General features: G+C 46.3%; 1 protein-coding gene across 2 annotated transcripts in view; it reads left to right on the top strand.

The window, feature by feature from the left end:
* BLK (BLK proto-oncogene, Src family tyrosine kinase) overlaps positions 1-21,341 on the top strand; it is a 37,973-nt gene that overhangs the window by 1,583 nt on the left and 15,049 nt on the right. Inside the window, exons 2-6 of one of the 2 annotated variants that reach the window (XM_068410743.1) lie at positions 6,019-6,121; positions 8,261-8,309; positions 14,132-14,225; positions 15,261-15,359; positions 16,580-16,683. In XM_068410743.1, the coding sequence (XP_068266844.1) occupies positions 6,019-6,121; positions 8,261-8,309; positions 14,132-14,225; positions 15,261-15,359; positions 16,580-16,683 (449 nt within the window). Of the gene's footprint in view, positions 1-6,018; positions 6,122-8,243; positions 8,310-14,131; positions 14,226-15,260; positions 15,360-16,579; positions 16,684-21,341 lie in introns of those variants that run through there. The other variant, XM_068410819.1, reaches the window with a different exon arrangement.

Below are 21,341 nucleotides of genomic sequence, written 5' to 3'. Positions count from 1 at the left end.
CTTTTATTATCTCTTTTTTTTTTTTCCCCACCCCTGTCAAGAAACCTTTTGCATCTGCTTAAACTCAAGGTCCTGGAAATCTGTGTGCTCCCGCCCTCCAGCCTTGCACACAGCCTTCGCCCAAAGAGCATCCCAGCTTCTTCAGAAAGGCCTGAAACAGACAGATTTTCTGCTTGGTTTATTTGCTTGGGCCACATTCACCTGCAAAGCATGGCCTAAGTCAGACGGCAGGTTCAGGGCAGACCTAAGTTGCAATGGAAACGGTAAACTGGCTAGGATTTGATTGCAGTGAGTAAGACATCCCAAAATAAGCCAGTGGGCTCCAATCTCATTTCTGAAATGCATAACCCTCACCAAGGGGTAAATCACAGGTACACAGAGCTCCTCTGGATTTGTCCTCCAGCTGCCCTGGGCTGGCAGGAGACAGACATTGTTGAGACCAGTTTGGCCACACCGGCTGTGCTCGAGACTGGGACCTGCAGCAGCACAGCACCAACGTTAGCACCTCACCAGCATTAGCTGGAGAGCCTGGCTGCTCCTGGGGGTTGCCCTTCATTCTCCCTCAAAGACCTTTTACACAGGCCAGAGTGTTTGTAAGAGACCTCAATGCAAGCACAAGTGTGACTTGGTGTCTCTATCCATCAAGGACCAGGACTGGATGGGATCTGAACATTGCCAGTAGGATATTGCCAGTCTTCCAGCAAGGATGCAACGTGCAAGCCAGACATCTGCTTCACTCCTCAGCAACAACTATGGTGCTTCTTGCTCTGGGCTCTCCAGCTCTTCATGGGGACTTTCTGCATCGCTGTAATTCCTCCTCAGACAGCCTAGTCTTACTGAGCAGCAGCTTTTGTCTATGAGAGTCCCCACGAAGATAGCTGGAGACCCAGCGCTGTGTGTATCATCACAGGAGATCTCACTGCCCTCCCACTTGCAGGAAGGGGTCTTCAACAAGACCTCAACCACTGTGTCCTTCTAGAGGATGGTGGCCATAGCCTCCACCTTCTGCCTCTGAGACAGACCTTCTGCATGGTCAGTGCTGTTTATAGCATAGCACACTTATTTGTAGCTGTCTTCTAACCACCGCCTAGTAGCAAGCTGCTAATCGTTAAAAAAAAAAAAAAGATAAAAAGAACTTGGCCAAAACCAGCAAAAGCAGAGAATGGTCACAGTAGAAAACATGTTGGCATCATATCTTCATTCATATTTAAGTAGCTGATCTCACCAAGATCTTCAGTAATTCTCCAGTTTCGTGTCTTGCAAAGCAATCCAAGGGTGTCAGGTCGGGAAATGCAATGAAGAGCTATTTTATTGAGGGAAAAGAAAGCTTCTGGAGAATTTAATGTGTCTGGCATGTGTCTAGAACTGGTGGAAATTTTTTTTCTACTGAACTTTTTTGCTCCTCGCTGATGCAAAAATGCAAATCTGGAATAATTAAATTATTGTATCCAAAGTGAGTGGATTTCAGCAATCCTTTATGGTAGGTGGAGGACACATGAAGAGAAATTCATCATTTAAAACCCTCATACTTATTTATATCTGCATTTTCAAAGTAGCTTTTTAGAGTTTTGATGCCATTTCCTTTTAAAATATGTTTTCTTAAAAAAGATTCTGAAGTTTTAAAATGAAGTGAAATATCTAATCTTGGTAAACTATAAAAACACTTTGTTGGACCCACCCTAGAATCTGAATGGAAAGGGGGGTCATTTTGTGATTTCACTGGGCGTGGGGTTTTTTTGGAGCTGCCCTCACAGTGAAACACTATTGGCTTGCTCGAGTCTTAACCTATTTTTTCATGGCACAGTTTCATGGGGGTGAGGCAAATAATGAGCTGAGACTTCTGCTTTTCTGCTAGATTCTGTCTTGTTTTTTCCCCTTGCCCGCCCATGCAATCCCAAGGCCATTTGTCTGTGTCATCCACATCCCTGTTGCAGAAGACATTGCTGCATTCACATCAGAAACAACTTCTGAGCTCTCTTGCTCTGGTAGCTGAAACCAGCTAACCGCAGTAGATGGTGTGCCCATGGTGCAGGGCTGCTTACCGTAAAGACGAGATGGGCAATAAGCCCACGCTTGCAACGCCTGGCTTAACCCAGGTACCTCCGTCCTACCCTCTGATCTGCTTCAACAAAAGGATAAGTGCATTCAGCATGTCCAATTGGACACTGTCCTGTTTGCTTTAGCCCAACCTGAGCATTCAAAACAGTCCAAACACAGGTGCAAGGCAGGTCTCCAAACCCTGTGGTCAGCAAAGATTTGTGTCTGCCTCTACTGGGTCTTGGACCTGGACCCCCTGGAGTCCCAGATTCAGCTTGATGTGTTGCTCCTGTAGGGTATGTTCTCCAATCCTCTTTGAAGATGGGGCAGTGACAGGACATTTCATAGAATCACAGAATCACAGAATGGTTTGGGTTGGAAGGGACCTTAAAGATCATCTAGTTCCAACCCCCCTGCCATGGGCCAGGACACCTTCCACTAGACCAGGTTGCTCAAAGCCCCACCCAGCCTGGCCTTGAACACTGCCAGGGAGAGGACATCTCTGGGCAACCTGTTCCGGACAACAGGTTTAGTCACATTCTCTCCTCTCCACCACGAAGATGTCATCCAAATGCCAGTAAAAGCACTGCTAGAGCAGGGCCTTTTGGTGGGATCTTCAGAAGACCTCCCCTTGGCTCATTGACGTGGGAACATCTGTACCTGCATCCAGCTCTCCCTAGCCAAAACATCACCTCAGCTGCCCCTCTGAAGGTTACTGAAATTACCTTCTGTTGTCCTACAACACAGGACACACAGCATGTTTTAGGGGTCCTATACAAGCATCTAATACTCCTGTGACCTGCATGTCTGTCCCACACGCGTTCAGGGCCGGATGTTACACAGAGCTCACTGCCCTGATGTCTATTGACTTCTTCAGCAAAAGCTTGCTTGACTCTCCCAGGAAGACTTCTGCATCAAATATTTTTACTCAAAACTTATCAGCAGCTAAACTGGACTATTTTTTGCTGAAACTTTTCCATCATACGGAAAAATTTTGCGTTGCCTTAAAATTTTTTTGTTCCATTTTGATTTCTGGTTGCTTTAAAAAGAACTTGTTTCAGAATTCTTTTTTTTGAACTTAAGTAAGTTTGAGGAAATGAGTTTCCCCACTCTCAGTTATTAAAAATAAACAGACATTCTGACATATGAAAAAATGTAAATTCACAAAATGAAATTTGATGCTTTTCTGAGTTACTGTTTTCTCCCCAGTGCTCTTTTCCACTAGGAAAAAACCTAAAATCCAACAAAAAATGACTGTGAGAACTCAGTTATTTTTCTGAAAATATTTTCATGAAGTTAATTTTAAAAAACATTAATCAGAAGCAGAAACACTGCGGAACAATGTACATTCAACTCAGCCACCTTTTTTTTTGGAAAAAATAATTAGTTATTAAAAAATGAAAACTCCACCACCTGTGGGCTGGGAGCTGACCAGCAGCTCTCTGCATCTGACAGCATTTGTCTGCGACTTTATTTTGGGATTTTGTACAGCACCTGCTGGCATGAAGGATGGTTGTGTTGGCTGCTGAATGCTGCAGAGGCGACCTGGAGAGAGCGGAGGGTGGATTTCGTAGGGACTGTGAATACCCAGAGTTGTGCTAACGCCTTCTGTGCGTGGGTGGGAGCGAGTGACCTTTGTGGGAGGCTTTTCGGTGGTTCCGTTTCCCAACCGTGGTGGGACACGCTATTCACTTCTCTGTGCCGCTTTGCACGGATGTGTCTTTGACACGTGTCCGGGGAGAAAGCTCAGCTTGTGCAAACATGCAGAGAGATGCTTCCAGTCTCAGCGTGGTGCAGAAAGGGTTGCAATGTCCCCCTGGACACAGGAGCACCGTGGGGAGATGCACAGGTTAGAGCATGGTCCCTGCTCCTCTAAAACCCTGTCAGAGGAGATGGGATGTCCACAAGCCCCTGATGGGACCTGCTGAGGTTGACCTTCCTTCGTGCCCTTTCCCACTCTGCCTCATCAGTGCTGTCACTGAGAGCAACTTGAAACCCCAAAATGTGCACCCACCATCCTGCAGATGGCCCATCAATGCTCTCGTAGGATCATCCTGGTGACACGACTGGCGGTTGAAGCATATTGCTGACTCGTGCCATATCTCACATCCCCTAACTCTGTAGAAAAGACAGCAATTGCTACGTCTGTATCTCCCATCCAGAGGCAAACCTTATCAAAGACCCCAAGATGCTCAAATGAGATAGATGTTCAATGCACAGGTAGACTCTGTGCCTTTCATGGTTGGTAATGAGCGATACCTAAAACTTGTCGTCATCCAGCCTTGACTTAAAATGATACCTTGCAGTTCCCTGGGTGAAAAGGGAACTCCAGCTACTCTCACTTACTATCCTGGCAAATAACACTATTCAGAATCAGAAATTCCAGCACAAAGTTGTCTTCCAGCAATTTGCAAGTGGAAGAGCAGGAAAAGCTCACTTAGCAAATCATGTGCCATTGCATGACAACCAAACTTCTGAGCAAAGCAAACCCTGGTTGCAACCTGGAGGGGAGGCTCCCAAATTAAATGAACTCGCTGCAGGAAATGCCATGGCTGATTCAGTGGGTGAAACTTCCCCTCCAACTGTGTTGGCAGTGCCCAGAGCAGTGCTGAGACCTGGCTACAGATGGATGGGCCATCTGTAAACTCATGTCACAGAAGAGCTGAGAGAATTTCGGATGCTGAAAAACTTTTGACTGGGGGAAAGAATGTGTATTAGGCTATCCTGAAATATTTCACCAGTTCCTTCCATTTTGCTCACTTTATCAGTGAAAATAAAAATGAAGCAGAAGGGAGAAGATATTTCAAAAAAATAACACCTTGAATTATTGGGATGGCTCTGTTAGAAACCTCATTTCAGAGTCCTAGATTTTGAAATATTAGATACGTGCTAGAAAGCAAAAAAAAAGTAGCTATTACTGGAATATTTTTCCTGCAACTCTGGTTTGCTGGAGGCTTTTTTGAACACATCTGTTGGAGTCTGATTATTACGACATAGCACCAGATCAACATTTGGGGGAACTGACTATCCACATCGGTCCCTGGACCTGCAGTCCCTGATCCTCCATGTTCATTGCAGACCTTGAGGTATTCTAGCAAGAACAGGAGCCAACTTGTCTTTGCTTAGCTGCAAGTGTTCGGGGGTTTGGGGTGGATTTTTTTGGACATGTAGCCCATACCTTTCAAAGCCTTTGATTCAAAGCAGGGGCTGGGGCAGACTTTGGTGCTGGATGGTGTAGAAACCTTACATACCTGTGACAACAGCACTTCAGCAATGCTGGCCTCAACTGCTCCCCACTTTTTCAGGGGGCTGAACAGGCTGATTTTGCAATGATTTTGTTATTTTGGCTACCCAGACTCAGTATGATGCTAGAATTATTGATCAGAGCTAAAATTATATTTCTAGGTGGCAAGTTAAACTAGCCCTCAAGCACAATTGTAGAAACCCTAGTGTGGACTAGAGGATAGCCCATGGAAAGGGTTTGATTCATTTGTGTCTAGTGCTTCTCGAGGTGTCCAGGAGGTCTGAGATATACACATGGAGCTGGGAAACAAAATCCAGGATGTACAGGAGACTCTCTCCTTGTGACATGCCAGGGCACACCAAACAGTACTAGGGCATTGCACATGGACAACTGAGTCAAGCCTTAGGCCCACACTTTACAAGCAGGATGGATGCAAGCTACACCATGTTTGACTCCCTGAGCTGCTTGTAGTCCTTCAAAGTGTCCCATCAGGTCTCATACCTTTGTGGACAAACTAAGCGTTGTGTGGGAACAGAAACTATGGGGTTCATGGGGTCCAAGGTAGTAGGAGGACTGTAGACGGGATGTTTTTAGACTACTCTCTCCACTGTACCATTGCCTTGCATTCTCATCTTCATGATGTTCTTCATGAATGAGAAGACTGTTTTGTCATTCAGGGCCTTCCCCTTTTCCCAAAAGCAGTCTCATTAAAAAGTCATTTCTGGTCTTCCTTTCAGGATGGGGTTGCTCGGGAGCAAAAATCAGCTGACGTCGAATGAGAAACACACTTCTGGAGGCAACCCAAAAAACAAGAGTAAATCTCCTCCTGCCCCATCCAAGGTAAGCCTGCAGTTTCGTGTCCATTTGGGGTCCTCCACAGCTCAGTTAGTACCTGCAATAATGTAGGCAATACTTGTGTGTGCCAGCGGGAACTTGAGTACTTCTATTTCCTAAAATTTGGTCAACCAATTGGGAAATGTTATTCAAAGAGCAGAAAACAAATGTTTATGCCTGACTTCCCCCTACAAGCTTCTTAATGTGGGGTGAATAGTTCGATCAACACTTTCTTGCTCTGAGTTTTTTCTCTGTCTTAAAGGATGCCATTTTCACTTTGAGGATATGTTATGGCTGTGAATTGTCTGAGTGGGCTAGTGATGGTGGTGCTCTGAAAGGCTATGTCGTGGTGAGCCTGGCATAATTATTTGATTGGGCTGGACTGGACAGCAGAATAAGGGCAAGGGAGAAAAGGTGCAGAGGCTGTCGTCCTGTGTGCACTGCACCACTTGGACACAAGTCATCCAAGCTGATGGCCATATCTTTTAAACAGGGCTGCTGCCCTCGGCACTCTGCAACCCAAACTGATGTTGCTGACTTGCAAACGGCACAAAGATGGGTCAGATTCAAGCTGAGATTCAAAGTTGCAAACCGCAATGGAAACTTTACCATCAGGGAGGACAACGGGTTCACTAAAGAGGGTCTACAGCTAATCTGTGTTGGGGTGGGCTGATAATCAGGAACACTGAGCATCTGCTGCTCCCTTTGAATTCATACAGCCTCTGCTTGCATGGACACAGATCAGAAGACACTGGGATAGGATTTAGGAGACCTCAAATGACAGAATCCTTGTTTAAACTTGGGAAATCACTTAATCTATCTGTCTGTTGCTGTACAGAGGACATGAAATTTTTTTCTCCTTTCTTGCCCTTGTCAGCACTGCATCCAGCAGCCAGCACAAGAGAAATTTTAGGTGTGACTGTCATGTGAAAACCATCTCCGGTCTTGAGCTCTGGGAGGGGGGAGGAATTGCCTATCATTGCTTTTGGTGACAGGTGGAGATGTTTTTTGCTCCTTTAATTTCATTTCTGAGTTATGCCATGGTTATGAAGTACAGTTTTCGTGACAGCACATGTCAGATTGACCAAAAAGATGTTCTTTTCCTAAATATCCTTCTCTCCAGCTCACTGGAGAGGAGCTGCTATCAGTGTAAATACAGTATCATCAATCACCTTCTGACACTCATTTTTCTTGCCACAGGCACTAAGCTTTCACATGTCAGGGGAAGTCCATATTTCTTTCAGTTAAGCTAGAAAGGGCAGCGCGTGAGCAACTCTCCCACCCCACACTGCTGCTAAATAGGAGTCAAAGGGTGGCATGGACAGAAAGCACTAGATGTTTTTAATTCAGTGTCTGCAGTTCACTCCTTTTGCACGTGTATAAAAATACCTGGTAGTGGTCAAACACACAGTTTAGTCACTAGGTACCATACCTTGGACTGACCACAGGACTGGCGTTCGAAGTTAGGTAGAGGCCAACACACCCCACTGGGCCATTTCCATAATATTAAACTCTTAGCCCACAAAACAAGGTGGTTGCATCTTGGCTGCGGATTAGGAGCGGTCTGTGGCCAACTGGCCACTCTCAGGGTCTGGGCCAAACCAAACTAGGGACCATGTCAATGTTTTAAAAGCGTGCCTAGATGAGTTGCAGTACCTTGCTGCAGTTTAATTTGCTAATATAGTCACTGCCTTAATATTTTAATATATCCCTGAGCAAAGGATATTCCATGAGCCTTGGGACGATTATGGCAAAGAGTATCCCGGGTTTTCTGCTTCAGATAATAATGCAATTGTCATTTCTCGATGGGACCATTCATGTCTCATCCCCCATTGATCCGAAATCTGGCATCAGTGAACAAGAGTTAGGTAGACCTGGGTCTAAATGAGTGGGTAGCAGATTTATGCTTTCATTCAGAGGGGAGCCAAGGATTATTCAAGCTGACAGTTAAGACAGCTATGAACACACGATGGCAAAATGTGCTAAAGCCATCAAGACACATACAGAGCCAGATGCAGGGGCTGTTGACTGACTACAGTAGGCTCTGGATCAGGCTCCCTCTCACCTGTGAAGCTGAGAGCAGGTCTTCCTGCAAAAACAGTAAACTAATAGGTGTCTTCTTTTTTGTTTCTTTTTCTACCAAAGGGCAGACAATTTATCAACTTCCCTCATCTAAACCAAGCCTCTGTACAAGGTAAGATTCTTAGCTCAATTTTTCTTCACCTTCCCGTGGGGTTTTGCAAGGCGGTGGTCTCCCAACAGCAGGTCTTGAGAACAAGCTGTCGTGTCGCAGGCGTGCGGTTTCTATATCTTTAGCAGTGCCAGGCAGGGGGGTTTATCAGTGTGTTTCGGAAGATTCAGTTGACATCACTGTTTGTAGCTGCCAGTTTCCCCTGCTCATCAAAGAAATTACAAGGGAAAAGCACTCCTTCTTCGTTGGTTGAGCAAAATGAGATCTGAGACATCAACTGCATGAGATTTCTCCGTCTGCTGCCCTGTCTGCAGCATGACAACTTGTGGATGCTATATCCAGCCAGCTGAAAATTTCAGAGGAAATAGCAGGCATCAGAGAGCCCAGAGAGACTACAAAGGGAATGAGAAGAAAGGAAAGAGTATAAAATAAGGATGCACAGAGCCCTTGCTTGGAGACTGTTGGCTTCATCCACCTCTGCAATTATCTCTGGGTCACAGATGGCGTTTGGAAGATGATTACCTTTCAGCAGGAAGCCCTCTGCTACCTCTGCCCAGCCTCTGACAGCAACTTGTATATATTTCTGCCAAAGAAGTTTCACAGATTAATGACAAAAAATAGAGGAACCTTGTAAGAAACCAGTTGGCAACACACAAAATTTCCTCACGTGGGTGAAAGTGTAGGACTAGGGGAGATGGGGCATGAGGAAAGGAAAAAGTGGGGTGAGAAATAAATAGGATGGGTGGAACGACAGAGCTAGGTCTTAGGGATGGTGATGGAGGGTCTCTGCCGTGGTGCAGATAGAGGAACTCCTGCAACATCAAAATTCTCTTCAGAACTGACGTTTGTTATGAGGATCACATTTGTGGGAGGTATAGCTCTTCAGCCATGTCAATCGGGGTGCATTTCCATGGAAGTACCATTTTTCCAGAAACCACGCTCTCTTTTGCAAAATTGATTTCACAGCACATTTCCACGTGTCCGTGCCCTCCTACCGCCACAACCGAGCAGACATTGCCAGTTTTTTTTTATGGGGTTTTTATCAACCTTCTCACTCTGGTGGGAAGCACAACAGAAGCTATCTTCAGGGAGGCGGCTTTTACTTCTGCTTCGTGCCAGAAGGCAGAAGTGGAAAGATGCTAAAAAGTGACTTAAGTACCATGTTAGCCATTTTCAGCTCTCAAAAATATTTTGTTTTTTTAGGTTCAGTTCCAGTTTTGGAGGAATATTCACACTGACAGTCTGGGGAACTTCTTTTTCTCTACTGGTGCCTGAGTTTCCCAAAATGATGCTGTGTCTGACTCAGTCCTGTATGGCAAAACGGGCTGATAGGAACCATGCAAGATATTTGAGATATCTGAGAGATCCTCATGAAAGGCAATTCAAGTGAATTGATACAGAAAGCACAAAATCCAGACAGTTCAATCATATAAAAAAATCAAAGAGCCTAATTATATCCTGAGGGAGCACTTCAAGTTCAATCAGGCAAAATTATTGACTACAGAAGCGTGGCATGTGATTTAAAATCAAAACCTTTTTCTTTCATTATTTTTAAATTTTTTTTGCATTCCTTGTGTTCTGATTTTTAAATTTTTTTTCTGATCTCAGCGTTGTGCAATTTGTTTCACAGTTTCCAGCTTCCTCACTGCTGCCTCATAAATAATTTATTTTTTTATTGTTAACAAAAGCCTAATTCCTCCCGACATTATTTAGCTTAATAGGAAGTAACACAAAGGCAGGCAAGGAGTATATACCCCTGGATTTGACTGCAGCGTTGGCAGCATCGCCAATCCACTTTTCAATTGGGATGTGCTCTTCCATTGTGCGAGTCTCCCATCCATTTTACCGTGGTTTCCTAAGCACTCATGATGTCTTTAAGCTTGGCTCTATATCTCTACGGGGTCAAAACTTACCTTTAATTCTGCACCTCTAAAGCTCCCAGCACAGCAAAGTCTTGGCCCATGATGATGGTTCCCAAACACAACAGCTCCATTGCTACAGCTGCTGCTATTCACTTGCATTGGATACATAAAACACAGCAGATAGGTAGAATAACCCCTGCCCTTGCCCTGCCAGCTGCTCACAGCTGGATTTAAGTACCACTGATGGAGAGAGCTGGTTGGTTTGGGTGTTTTTCCTCAGGCATTATAACAACCTGTAACTGCACAAAGAATCGATCTCTCTGCAAGGTCGTTTCTTTAATTGAGGAACTGCAAATTCTTACAGCTCTTTTCACTTGCTTTTGGCTAACCACACTATGAATAGGACTGACTTTCAGAGGTGGGAGCTAAGCATGCTCTGGAAATCGATGTCTTTTGAGCCGTCTCAAGATTAGCATCAAAGCCCTTAGTTATTTTTACGGTTGTTCACTCAGGATGGATTTGAGTTTGAAAGGAATGCTGTCAGAAATGTGGTTTTGAGCTTAATTGGAAAGAGGAGGGTTTGCTTCTACTGAAAAGGTTGGCTTTTCAATGAAAAATTAAAACTTCTCATCAAAAAAGGGCATTGCCAATCAAAAGTAAGAGGAGGAAGGAAGATTAGAGGGAATTGCCCAGTGTGTTCAGATTTTCTAATAAAAAAGTTATGAGTTTGGGTCTGATGTGATTTTATAAGGAAAGTAGAAATTATCTGCAAAAACATTCACTGTGTCAAAACACAAGACAGAAAGGTATTTGGCAGTGCAAGCCTGCATGTCCAAGGAGACATCTCCCATGCTGTCATACCTGGGCTTGTTGACCAGCTGGCAGACGCAACAGTCCCAGCTCAGTGTTCTGCATCTCCACGAACGGGATCCAGTTGTGTTCATCTTGGTGATAGTAGGAATGAGGCCTGCGTGCCACCAGCAGCTGTATGTTTTGAAGGCATGTTTTGAAGACATGTTTTTCTGGCACACGTTTACCTTGGTGAACCAGCCCGTGCCATGCCGAAACGGGAAGCTGGACCCATTTTCCACAGCTATAACTCATAGCTGAGTGCACCCAGCTGGCCAACACATGTGCTGTGAGTTATCATTTACCCCACAACCATCCTAGCACAGCTCCAAGCCAATCTATGGTCCTCTGGGGGACCCTGGCACGGTCTCAGCCTGGCTCCATAGCTGTGGGATGGCTGCAAAGACCTTCCATTCATGATGGGGCAGCGGTGGGAAGACTGGTTGAATCATTTCTATTAAGCCATCAAACTGGCACTCAGCCTATGCAAACCGAGCTGGTATCTGACTTTCCTGACAGCAGCTCTGAGCCAAGATGTATTTGGCTCGCAATCAAAGTCTCCGGGCTGCTAGCGTTATCTGTAAAGCAGTCAGTCCTAGCAGCCCCGACAGCTTCGCTGTGCCGGGTGCTGTGGAGTCACTCATGACCCAAGTTGATCAAATAGGCCAAGAAAATATTATCGACGCTGTTTCTCAGTGGGATGACAGACTCAGAGACGGGCAGAGTCACTTTCATCATGAGACGGCAAGTCTCTCTGGCTTGAGCAGAGAGAGCTTTTCTTCTGGCTCACTTAAGTGTGCAGTATTTCTCAACACGTATGCTGAGAAGGGGATAAGAGGTGATTGTAATATTTTTTCAGCATATAAAACCTTTTTGTCCTTGCTATATTTACTCTTTTTCTTTCTCTCTCTCTCCTTTTTGTTTTCGGTTTAGTTTATTTGTACTTATGCCTGTTGCTTCAAGATCAAAACTACATTTTTCATTTTATTTTCTGGAACACACAGCCACTCCGTGCTTGAAGATGTTTACACATTTGCATTTATTTTTCAAAGTGAAAGTGCAACCATTGCATTATTTTACTCCCAAGAGGAGCAGGACAGTGCACGTGGATGAACATATTCGTTGTGGACACCTTGCAGGAGGCACATGCCCAGAAACCTTTCATGTCAGTGAAGGTGCATGATAACAACTTTCTCAAGGAGGCAACAAGAGTTTGGGTGCATTGCTAATGCCAAATGCTTTCAGATCCCTCAAGGGGAAGCCCCCAACTGTGAAAGTTATTTTAAGACTTCAAAGCCTTCTCCCTTGTGACTGATCATCCTTCACCCATATGCAGGAGAGAGTGAGGCTCTGCTGAAACGTCTCATGGATCTCCAAGTTCCTCCTCGCACACCTGGAGGGAACTGCTCAGGGCTTTGGTTTACAAAGCTACATTTCCCCCCATGCTGACACTTTCTCCTCCTTCCTCTCCAATAAATTGCCAGCAGAGCAGCAGCCAGGCCTTGCACAGGCACAAACCCCAAGTTGTCCCAGAGACACGTTATCTTGTGATGACAAAGGGCCAGTCCGGCTCTCTTGCTGGTGGCGTTATTTGAAAAGGTCACACAGAGACTATGGCTTGACAGTCTGTTTTGAAAAATGCTATTTATAGATCATCCATTGCTCTCAGTGCATTAATTAGGCTGTGTGCAAGCTAAAACCTTTCTACGGCAAATGGTCTCCTTCTTCTTTCTTTCTTTTTCTTTTTCTTTTTCTTTTTCTTTTTCTTTTTCTTTTTCTTTTTCTTTTTCTTTTTCTTTTTCTTTTTCTTTTTCTTTTTCTTTTTCTTTTTCTTTTTCTTTTTCTTTTTCTATTTCTATTTTTCTTTATTTTATTTTTATTTTTATTTTTATTTTTCCTTTCCTTTTCCCTTTCCTTTTCCATTTCCTTTTCCTTTTTCTTCTTTTTTTTTTCCTTTTCTTTTTCACCATTGTGCTTTTGTTTGATTTTTGCGTTTGTGTGCATGTGCTGATCCTCTTTATAAAGTTTGATCTGCCCCAAAATAGCTGCTCATTTCTGCTTCAGTAGCTGCGAGCCTGCAGAACACTTATGAGCTGTTGCACAACCTCTCCAAGAGCAGCACTGGCACAATCTGGGCATGCAAAGGTAGCGATTCAGCCCCAGCCCGCAGAGATCTGCCCCGGGTTGGGTTAGCAGCCTTGCAGCACACGTACCAGGTGGCAGCTTTGCCACGCACAGCCCAGCTCACACGCACCACAGAGTGAAAGTTCATTTTGCCATGCCAAAATTTAGGCTCCACCAACACAGCTGGAGTAAAAGCAACATGGTAGGATAGGGGATGGGGATGCAGACTTGCTCACAGCCTCAGTCCAGGTGGTTTGCAAGTGAAATGGGAGACACAGAGCACGGGTTTTGTGGTCTGGAGCATCTAAAGTGCATTGAGGCCAGGGAGAGGGAAGGGGATCCTGGAGCCTCCACTGCTCCCCTGGGAATTTCAGCTGAGCAGAGCAGCCAGGCGCTATAGAGGTGCTGGGTCGAAAGCAGCAGCGTGACTTAAACATGGTGGCACATCTGCAAGGAATAGTGTGTAAAAGGGACGGTAAGACACAGGCTGAGTTGAGAGCATCTGGAGGGAGAGTTAAATCCTAGCAATGAGCTCAAATAACAGAAACTGAGATGACTTTATACCTTTTTCAACCAAGAAAGCCTCATCTTTTTGAGTCACATCTCAGAGCCACCTTGGGAAATGTTGTTACAGCAGCTTTCATTTACCACCATGTAAAACTCAGGACAAACACCGACAGGTTATTTATGACCCTTCTTATTCCACACAAACCCTTTTTTCTTGTTGACACACTGAGTTTTGTGGATTGTGGGGTCTGGAGTGCTTTACAAACACATACACAGGAAACACTTTGGTGAATCAGCGTTAGCCCCCGAGCCCAGGTTGTGGTTGGCAGGAAAGCTGAGTTGGTGGAAAGCTTGGGTTTTGGGGCTGGGGGGGTTGACAGCTCCTGTGTGCATGGGGGTGAAACCCTCTGCCATACACCTGGGTGTGCATTACTCCCCTGGCAGGGGATTGGCTGGATTCAATGGTGCTGCTTCTTCTTCCAGATAACTTTGTTGTGATTGCACTATATGATTTTCCTGCCTCAAGTGACCGTGACCTACAGCTGGTCAAGGGGGAGAAACTCCAAGTCCTCTCCAAGTAAGTGACCTGCTGCCAGAGGGGGTTCAAAGATGAGGATGGTGAGGCTGGGAAAGGGGGGACCTTGGGGTCAGACATCAATTTGCAGCTCACCAGAGCTGAGCCTGTGTTATAGCTTTGCTCCAGAGTGTGACTCTGGGTGCCCTCTTCTCTCTGCATGGTGGAGAAGGTGAGCTTCCATGCTTTCCTTGGGTTACGGATACTTTGGGGTCAGGTAGTGTCCTTGCCTGGATACTACTGGGACCTTCTTCACTGCCGGTGTGTGTGGACGCAGAAGCAGCATAAATAGCAACAATAAACGAGCTCCTGTTTCCTATTTTGTGCTGATTGTGCTTTTGCAAAGGATGTGGGTTGGGCGTAGTCAGAGGAAAGGACATAATCGAGCCAGAGAGGTGCACGGTTTCATTTCGTCTTCTTCTAAAACTCATGAGAGAAGAGGCTGACAGTCCATGTGCCCAGTCCATTACAGGGCAGAGGTGGGCTTGGGTCCCCTGGTCCTTTGACCTTGTAGGGCTGCTCCATCCTTGACCTCTCTGTGAGATGGCCTCCAGAGGTGACATTTCTCACCCAGATGCCATGGGTTGGGACCCATGGGCCATGGGAAACTGCTGGGTGGGGGTGGTTTTTGGTCACGGCTGGTGGGTGAGTCAGTGATGGGAGAGCAAAAGCAGTGGGGTGCCTGGCAAAGGAAGGGGCAGAAAGAAGGAGCCTATGCAAGTGACAAAATAAACCCACAGTGTCCCAGATTTCCTTCCTCTCATTTGGGGCATGTAGCAGAGGTTTGGGTCTGTGGTCACTCTATGCTTCCTCTGTGTTCACGGAAAGAGACTGTCACCTCCAGAAGTCCCTCAGAGGCCAACAACCTTCAACTTGGTGGTGGTCCTAAAAAATCGAGAGGGACCTGTAGAGTGGATATAAAGAGAGATGGCCTATTTGCAGTGCTCAAAACCCCAGAAACCATGACATCCCTGCAGCCTGAGCTTGTCATGAAACCTTCTCCACTCACTCATGCTTTCTCTTCTGCTTGCTTTGCAGCGAGGGGGACTGGTGGCTGGCAAAATCCCTCACCAGCGGGAGGAAAGGCTACATCCCCAGTAACTTCGTTGCACAAGTAGACAGTCTGGAAGAGGAAAAGTAAGTGTGCAAGCTTATGAATGGTGAACGCTGATGCAATGCCCAGTGTCCCAACAAGCTACGGGAACAGCTTTACTTGACAACAGGAAGAAGTCACTGCTGGGCTGGATGGCAAGAGGTCTTTCGTCTTGCCCAGCAATCAGGCCCAAAAGTTCAGGAGAAATTTTAAGCACCATGTATGTGTGGAGCAGGAAGGATGATGTTGCTATGGGGAAAGTGGGCAGACTCCTATACCACTGATTGCATCTACTGTGGAGAACAAAGATTCTGGGGAAAGAACACAAACATTGTGTTTGGACTGGTAAATCAGCAGTGCCAGGGACCATTCTCTGGCCCCACTGGGCCAGTCCACCCACATGCATTGTATTAAACTTCCTCAGCCTCCAAGACGGTGTCTATATGCAAACTGGGACTGAAGATCACTCGGGAAGGGTGCATTGATCCTGGTCTCAGATGTGCCAGGGACCACGCCAACAATTTAACAGGGCAGAAAACTGAGTGTCAGTGCCCAGACATACAGCCTGGCGCTGTTTGATTAATTAGCCCAGACACAGCCCTCATGTTTGGCTCCCTGCAAAGGGGATGGTAAGAAAGACCTGAGCCAAAAGGGTTTATTACACAAGCAGCAGATGAAATTGTTTCCATGACTTATTCTCCTCTATGGCATTCAGCTATAAATGATCAGCCCTGCTTGCGATCTCCTCTTGGAGGCACCCAGCCATCGCTGAATTCAGCAAATATTTAACAGTGCACAGAAATGTGGTTGAGACATAAATGCTCTTTGTATCCAAAGGGTACATTTAAATGGCTATGGGCACCTTATGCTCAGCCTCCAGCCCACGTATCTGCTTCACACACAGCCTGCCTGGGCACTGCTCCGGGCTTACTCACTTGCCAGGCGAGCCCTGCGTGCCTCAGAGGCTGTGCTCTGGCTGAGCCTGCACCTCTCTCATGTAAGGGGTACTGTGCACATCATCTACTCTCTGCTCTGGCCAAATTGCTAGGCTGTGAAACAAGCCTGAAGTGACGGAAATCTGGTGATAAACTACTGAAAACAGTCTATTACTGGCACTTTCCAGCAGATAAAAAACTATTTGCTGATAAAAATAACCCATGGTTTCAGAGTGTAATGCTAAAAAACCCGAACTGACTGAAAGAATTTGCTTTTTTTTTAGAGCTTTTCCTTTTCAAACAACGATTTTGCCTGTTCTGTCTCCCAGGTGGTATTTTAAAACTCTGAGCAGAAAAGATGCTGAACGGCTGCTGTTGTCTTCTGGTAACAAAGTTGGCTCTTTCCTCGTCAGAGAAAGTGAAACCAACAAAGGTGAGATCTCACAAGGGTAGCTCCTCATTATTTCCACAACTTGGAAGACCTTTCAGACCTGAAGTGCAATGTTCAGCTGTGTCAGTGTTTCTTGGATCTGGCTGGGCAAAATAGCACTTGCTAGGCTCATCGGGGCTGTAGAAGTGAGCTGGGGATTTGGAGGGCAAAGATTTGCTCATGATGCTACTTGTATGTGTAGCGCAGGCTGTGGTAAGGGTGGCTCTTGTCACCATAGTTCATGGCAGAGATGCAGGAACACAGATAAGCAGAAAAGACTTTCCAAAACAATGTGTAGGGTGTTTCTTTTCCTTTTCTTCCCAAGGAAATGTTACTTTTTTGGCAAATGGAGATTTTTTTACGCACTCTTGAAGAAGCATTTCTGCTGCTTGCAGCAGAAACTTGCAAGATTTTGGAAAAAGTCTTTTTGTGAAACATTTTCCAAGAGGAAACACGTTTTTCCTGATAGTCTGTAGCAGGGGGGATCAATGCAAACCAGGACTTTTGGAAGGAGACTGACTGGAGCAGAAAAGTTAGACTTCATCCATTTTCCTTCCCTATGAACATGTCTGGCTTTTGAAGACATGACCCAATGAGGATGGAAAGGGCAAAGCATTGTGGTCACTTCTCTTGGGCAGTGGATATAGTTATTAACCATAATACCTAACCATGTAATTGCAATTTCTTTGTTCTGTGCTGTTAATTTGTAGACAGTCTGGAAACTAGTTTAGGTTGTCCCATGGGAATTTCATATTGTTTCTTTCCTACTTTTCTCTCCTTGCATCCTCTGGGCTAGCAGGTGTGTTTACAGCATGGAGGAAATGATGCTCATCGTGGTCCTATGGTTCTGCTCTTGACCAGGTCCTTACAGTAGTTCAGGAAAGTACTTTCCTGAACTTCTTGCTGTACTTTGGTTTCTTTCCTGTGAAATGGATACAGGAGTCTTTCCTTGCCACATGGGAAAGTGTGGTTTGTGTCTTCCTAATAGATCAGTAGAGATTTGGAGCATACATCTGAAGTAATATGGGACCTTCTTTTCCTTGACTTGCTTCCCAAATGCTTCTACAAGGCCCTGGCCAAACAAATAGAGTGGGAACAGAGAAACTGGATCCTCCATTTTACAACTAGCTCTTGCCTACAGTAGCTTCTCCTTCTTCGTTTCTTGTCTCTGTTTTCCCCCATTCACATAGGAGGTCTCCAAGGCAGTATCTGTCCCTTCCTCCATGGCTACATCATTATCAGTAAATTAAATACTGTCAGAGCCTGAATGCAACAGCTGGGTCATCCGCACAGTCTCTGTACAGGTTTTATCCTGGTGTCAACCATGCACCATTCCCAATAGCCAATTCCAGTGCAGTCACCTTGTTTTGGAGGCTGAGAGAGTTTCATGGTGTGGACATGACTCCAGGACTAGAAAGCAGGTTCTGACATGGTGTAGTTTACTCACAGATGTAGTCTGAGCCCTGGCTGTGTTGCAGATCTGACCATTTCAGCCACCTCCAACAGCAGGATTTGACAAATAGGGTCAAACTGGAGCACTGGTCTTGAACTGGTGTGATATCTAGTGTGCTAAGTGGGGCAACAAGATGCTCATCTTCCTGTAGCCCTCTTCCTCTATCCATCAGGCAGGGGTGCTGTGTTAGCATTACAGCAGCCTGCTTTGACTTCCCTGCCCCATGCCTGGGCTCACCTCCACATGTCCCTGCTGAGTTGATGTCAAGTAGGAGGGCTGCTTTCCGTGCAGATTTGCAGTTTTCAGAATTTTTAGGGAACATTTAGGTCAGAAAACATTGAAGAAACTCATGCGTTGTATTTGAAGGTGTGTGAAGGGGTGAGGCCCTCTGTCCACACATGATCCTAGCCTTTGTGGTATCTCTAGGTGACACATGTGGATGGGATCGGACCTTTCCCTACACTTGCTCAGGACAGTTGCCCCCTACTTATGCTGGTCATGAGCTGCAAACACAGGATGAAATCATTCGTTGCAATTCTCTGGGGTGTGGTTGGGTCTAGGTCACACAAGGCTTGGACAGAGGTAGTGAAGACCTGAGATTCAAGGAGAAATAACCAGGCTAGATGCAGTCTTTAATGTCCTGTCTCTGCTGGCTAGAAGCAGACTTAGCTGGAGGTGTGTGATATTCTGCATTAGCAGATGTGGTGTGTTCCACTCCATGGAAGTCCCATGTCAGTCCCAAATGGTCAGAGATCAGCTTCTGCTCTGAAATGTGAGTCTCACCTGTGCCTTTTCTGATATTTGGTATTCTGTCTCAAAATATGGCTGTTATTCCTTCAAACATCTCATCCTTATCTGAATCATCTTATGTGTTCAGCTTCTGCCTGAATACCCTGTACCTTAGACTGAATGGCCATGGTGACATCATTTGATCTGTCTTAACCACAGCTTCCTCCTGTCTAAAGAGAAGAGGAAAAGAGAAAGCCCCTCATCTCCAAATGTGCCATGAAGCTGAGTTTGCTAATGTAAAGTACCCTGTGACCCACCACCAGATCATAGAATCACAGAATGGTTTGGGTTGGAAGGGACCTTAAAGATCATCTAGTTCCAACCCCCCTGCCACAGGCAGGGACACCTTCCACTAGACCAGGCTGCTCCAAGCCCCATGCAACCTGGCCTTGAACACTGCCAGGGAGGGGGCAGCCACAGCTTCTCTGGGCAACCTGGACCAGTGTCTCACCACTCTCACAGCAAAGAATTTCTTCCTCATATCTAATCTAAATCTCCCCTCTTTCAGTTTAAAGCTGTTCCCCCTCGTCCTGTCACTCCATACCCTTGTGAAAAGTCCCTCTCCAGCTTTCCTGTAGCCCCTTCAGGTACTGGAAGGTGCTAGAAGGTCTCCCCGGAGCCTTCTCTTCTCCAGGCTGAACAACCCCAACTTTCCCAGCCTGTCTTCATAGGAGAGGTGCTCCAGCCCTCTGAGCATCTTCGTGGCCTCCTCTGGACTTGTTCCAACAGCTCCATGTCCTTCTTATTTTTGCGACCCCAGAGCTGGACGCAGCACTGCAGGGGGGTCTCATGAGAGCGGAGCAGAGGGGCAGAATCCCCTCCCTCGCCCTGCTGGCCACGCTGCTGGGGATGCAGCCCAGGACACGGTTGGCCTTCTGGGCTGCCAGCGCACATTGCCTGTTCATGGTGAGCTTCTCGTCAACCATCACCCCCAAGTCCTTCTCCTCAGGGCTGCTCTCAATCCATTCTCCACCCAGCCTGGATTTGTGCTTGGGATTGCCCCGACCCACATGCAGGACCTTGTCCAGTTGTCCAGAGCAATGCCATAGAATTAATTCCACCCATAAGACCGCACAGAATCTTCCTGTTTTCCTCTTCCACGACGTACATTTTCATTCACTTTGCACATCATCAGCAACATTTGACCTTCAGGGCTGAGTGCTGAGTCAAGCTAAGGGCAGTAGCCCCCTTAGCTGCATGCACTGGAGGGTGGTTGTCTCATACTGGGTTGTCTCAGCCACGGCTGGATGCATTCTGCACCCTGCCTAAGAGCAGCACCTATTCACAGCCCATCCTAAGCAGTGTCTCATTTTGCTCATGGTTAAAGACACGGAAACTCTGCAAACCTGTGGGCTTCACTTTCAGCCAACTTTTTGCAGCAACAACCCGGGAAGACAGGTCCTTGTCAAGACAGTGTGGGAAGCAGACCGGCATTGAAATCATCAGCAGAGAGCTAGCCTTGCCAAAGCTGCTGGAAATAAACAAATCTTCCCTCGAAGTAATAATAGTTCTGAAACCTGCGGGAACGCAGCCGCACAGCTGTGCCGAGTCACGAACTCCTGGCTCATAGCAAGACTGCTGCGTCTGTGCTCCTGGCAGGAGGGACCTTGCAGAGCTCAGCCACTGTATCCAGCTGAGCTCCTGGGTTTCCCATTGGGAAGGAATTAGGAGCCTGATGAGACCTGTAGAAACAGGAGATGCCACATGTGCCATGTGAAAGTGGGACTCGGTCTGAGATGCAGGCAGCAAAATGTAGATATCACATGTGGCAGCTGCCTGAGCTCGCACTGTACCCAGTAGGGTTTGATTTGGTCACCAAACCCTGGACGTCTTAGAGTCATCTCCAGGTGCTTCACCAGAAGGTATGGTTTTGCACTGTATCTACCAGCCCCATGTAGATGTCCCAGAGCATCTCAAGTGGTACCAGACACCCATGTTTAGATGACTGAATCAACCCTAGATATGATGTGAAGTTGAATCCCAACCTTTGCACCTTCTGTTGCTCTTTCCCATACAAAACTTGCCACCGTTTGAACAGAAAGGACCTGAGAGCCCTTCTAGGATGGTCTGAGGATCCCAGACCCAGAACAGGAGGGTCTGACACCCAGAGCTGCCCAGGGCAAGATTCAGTTGGTCTCACACTTCTCTGAGCCGGTGGACCTCTGTGTGTCAGCCCAGGTCTGCTTCAGGATGCGATGCAGGACTGTAGGACAGGTGAATGTCTCTTGTGGCTGAGGAGCAGGAACTCCTTTTGGCCATCATCGGGGGAGATTAGGAGTTCTGCCATCTGTTCGGCTCCACTTAACAATTTTTCATTTGCTGCTGTCACCGGGAGAAGAGAGAATTGAAGCTTTTCAGCCCTAGTACTTTGCCTTTACACTGCAGCTCCCAGGGGGACAGTAACTGGCCATGGTGAATG

This window comes from Nyctibius grandis, chromosome 1 (genome assembly GCF_013368605.1).
Source record: "Nyctibius grandis isolate bNycGra1 chromosome 1, bNycGra1.pri, whole genome shotgun sequence".
NCBI lineage: Eukaryota > Metazoa > Chordata > Aves > Nyctibiiformes > Nyctibiidae > Nyctibius > Nyctibius grandis.
Note: the sequence above shows the minus strand (reverse complement) of the source record. Positions and strands in the feature narration are given on the sequence as shown.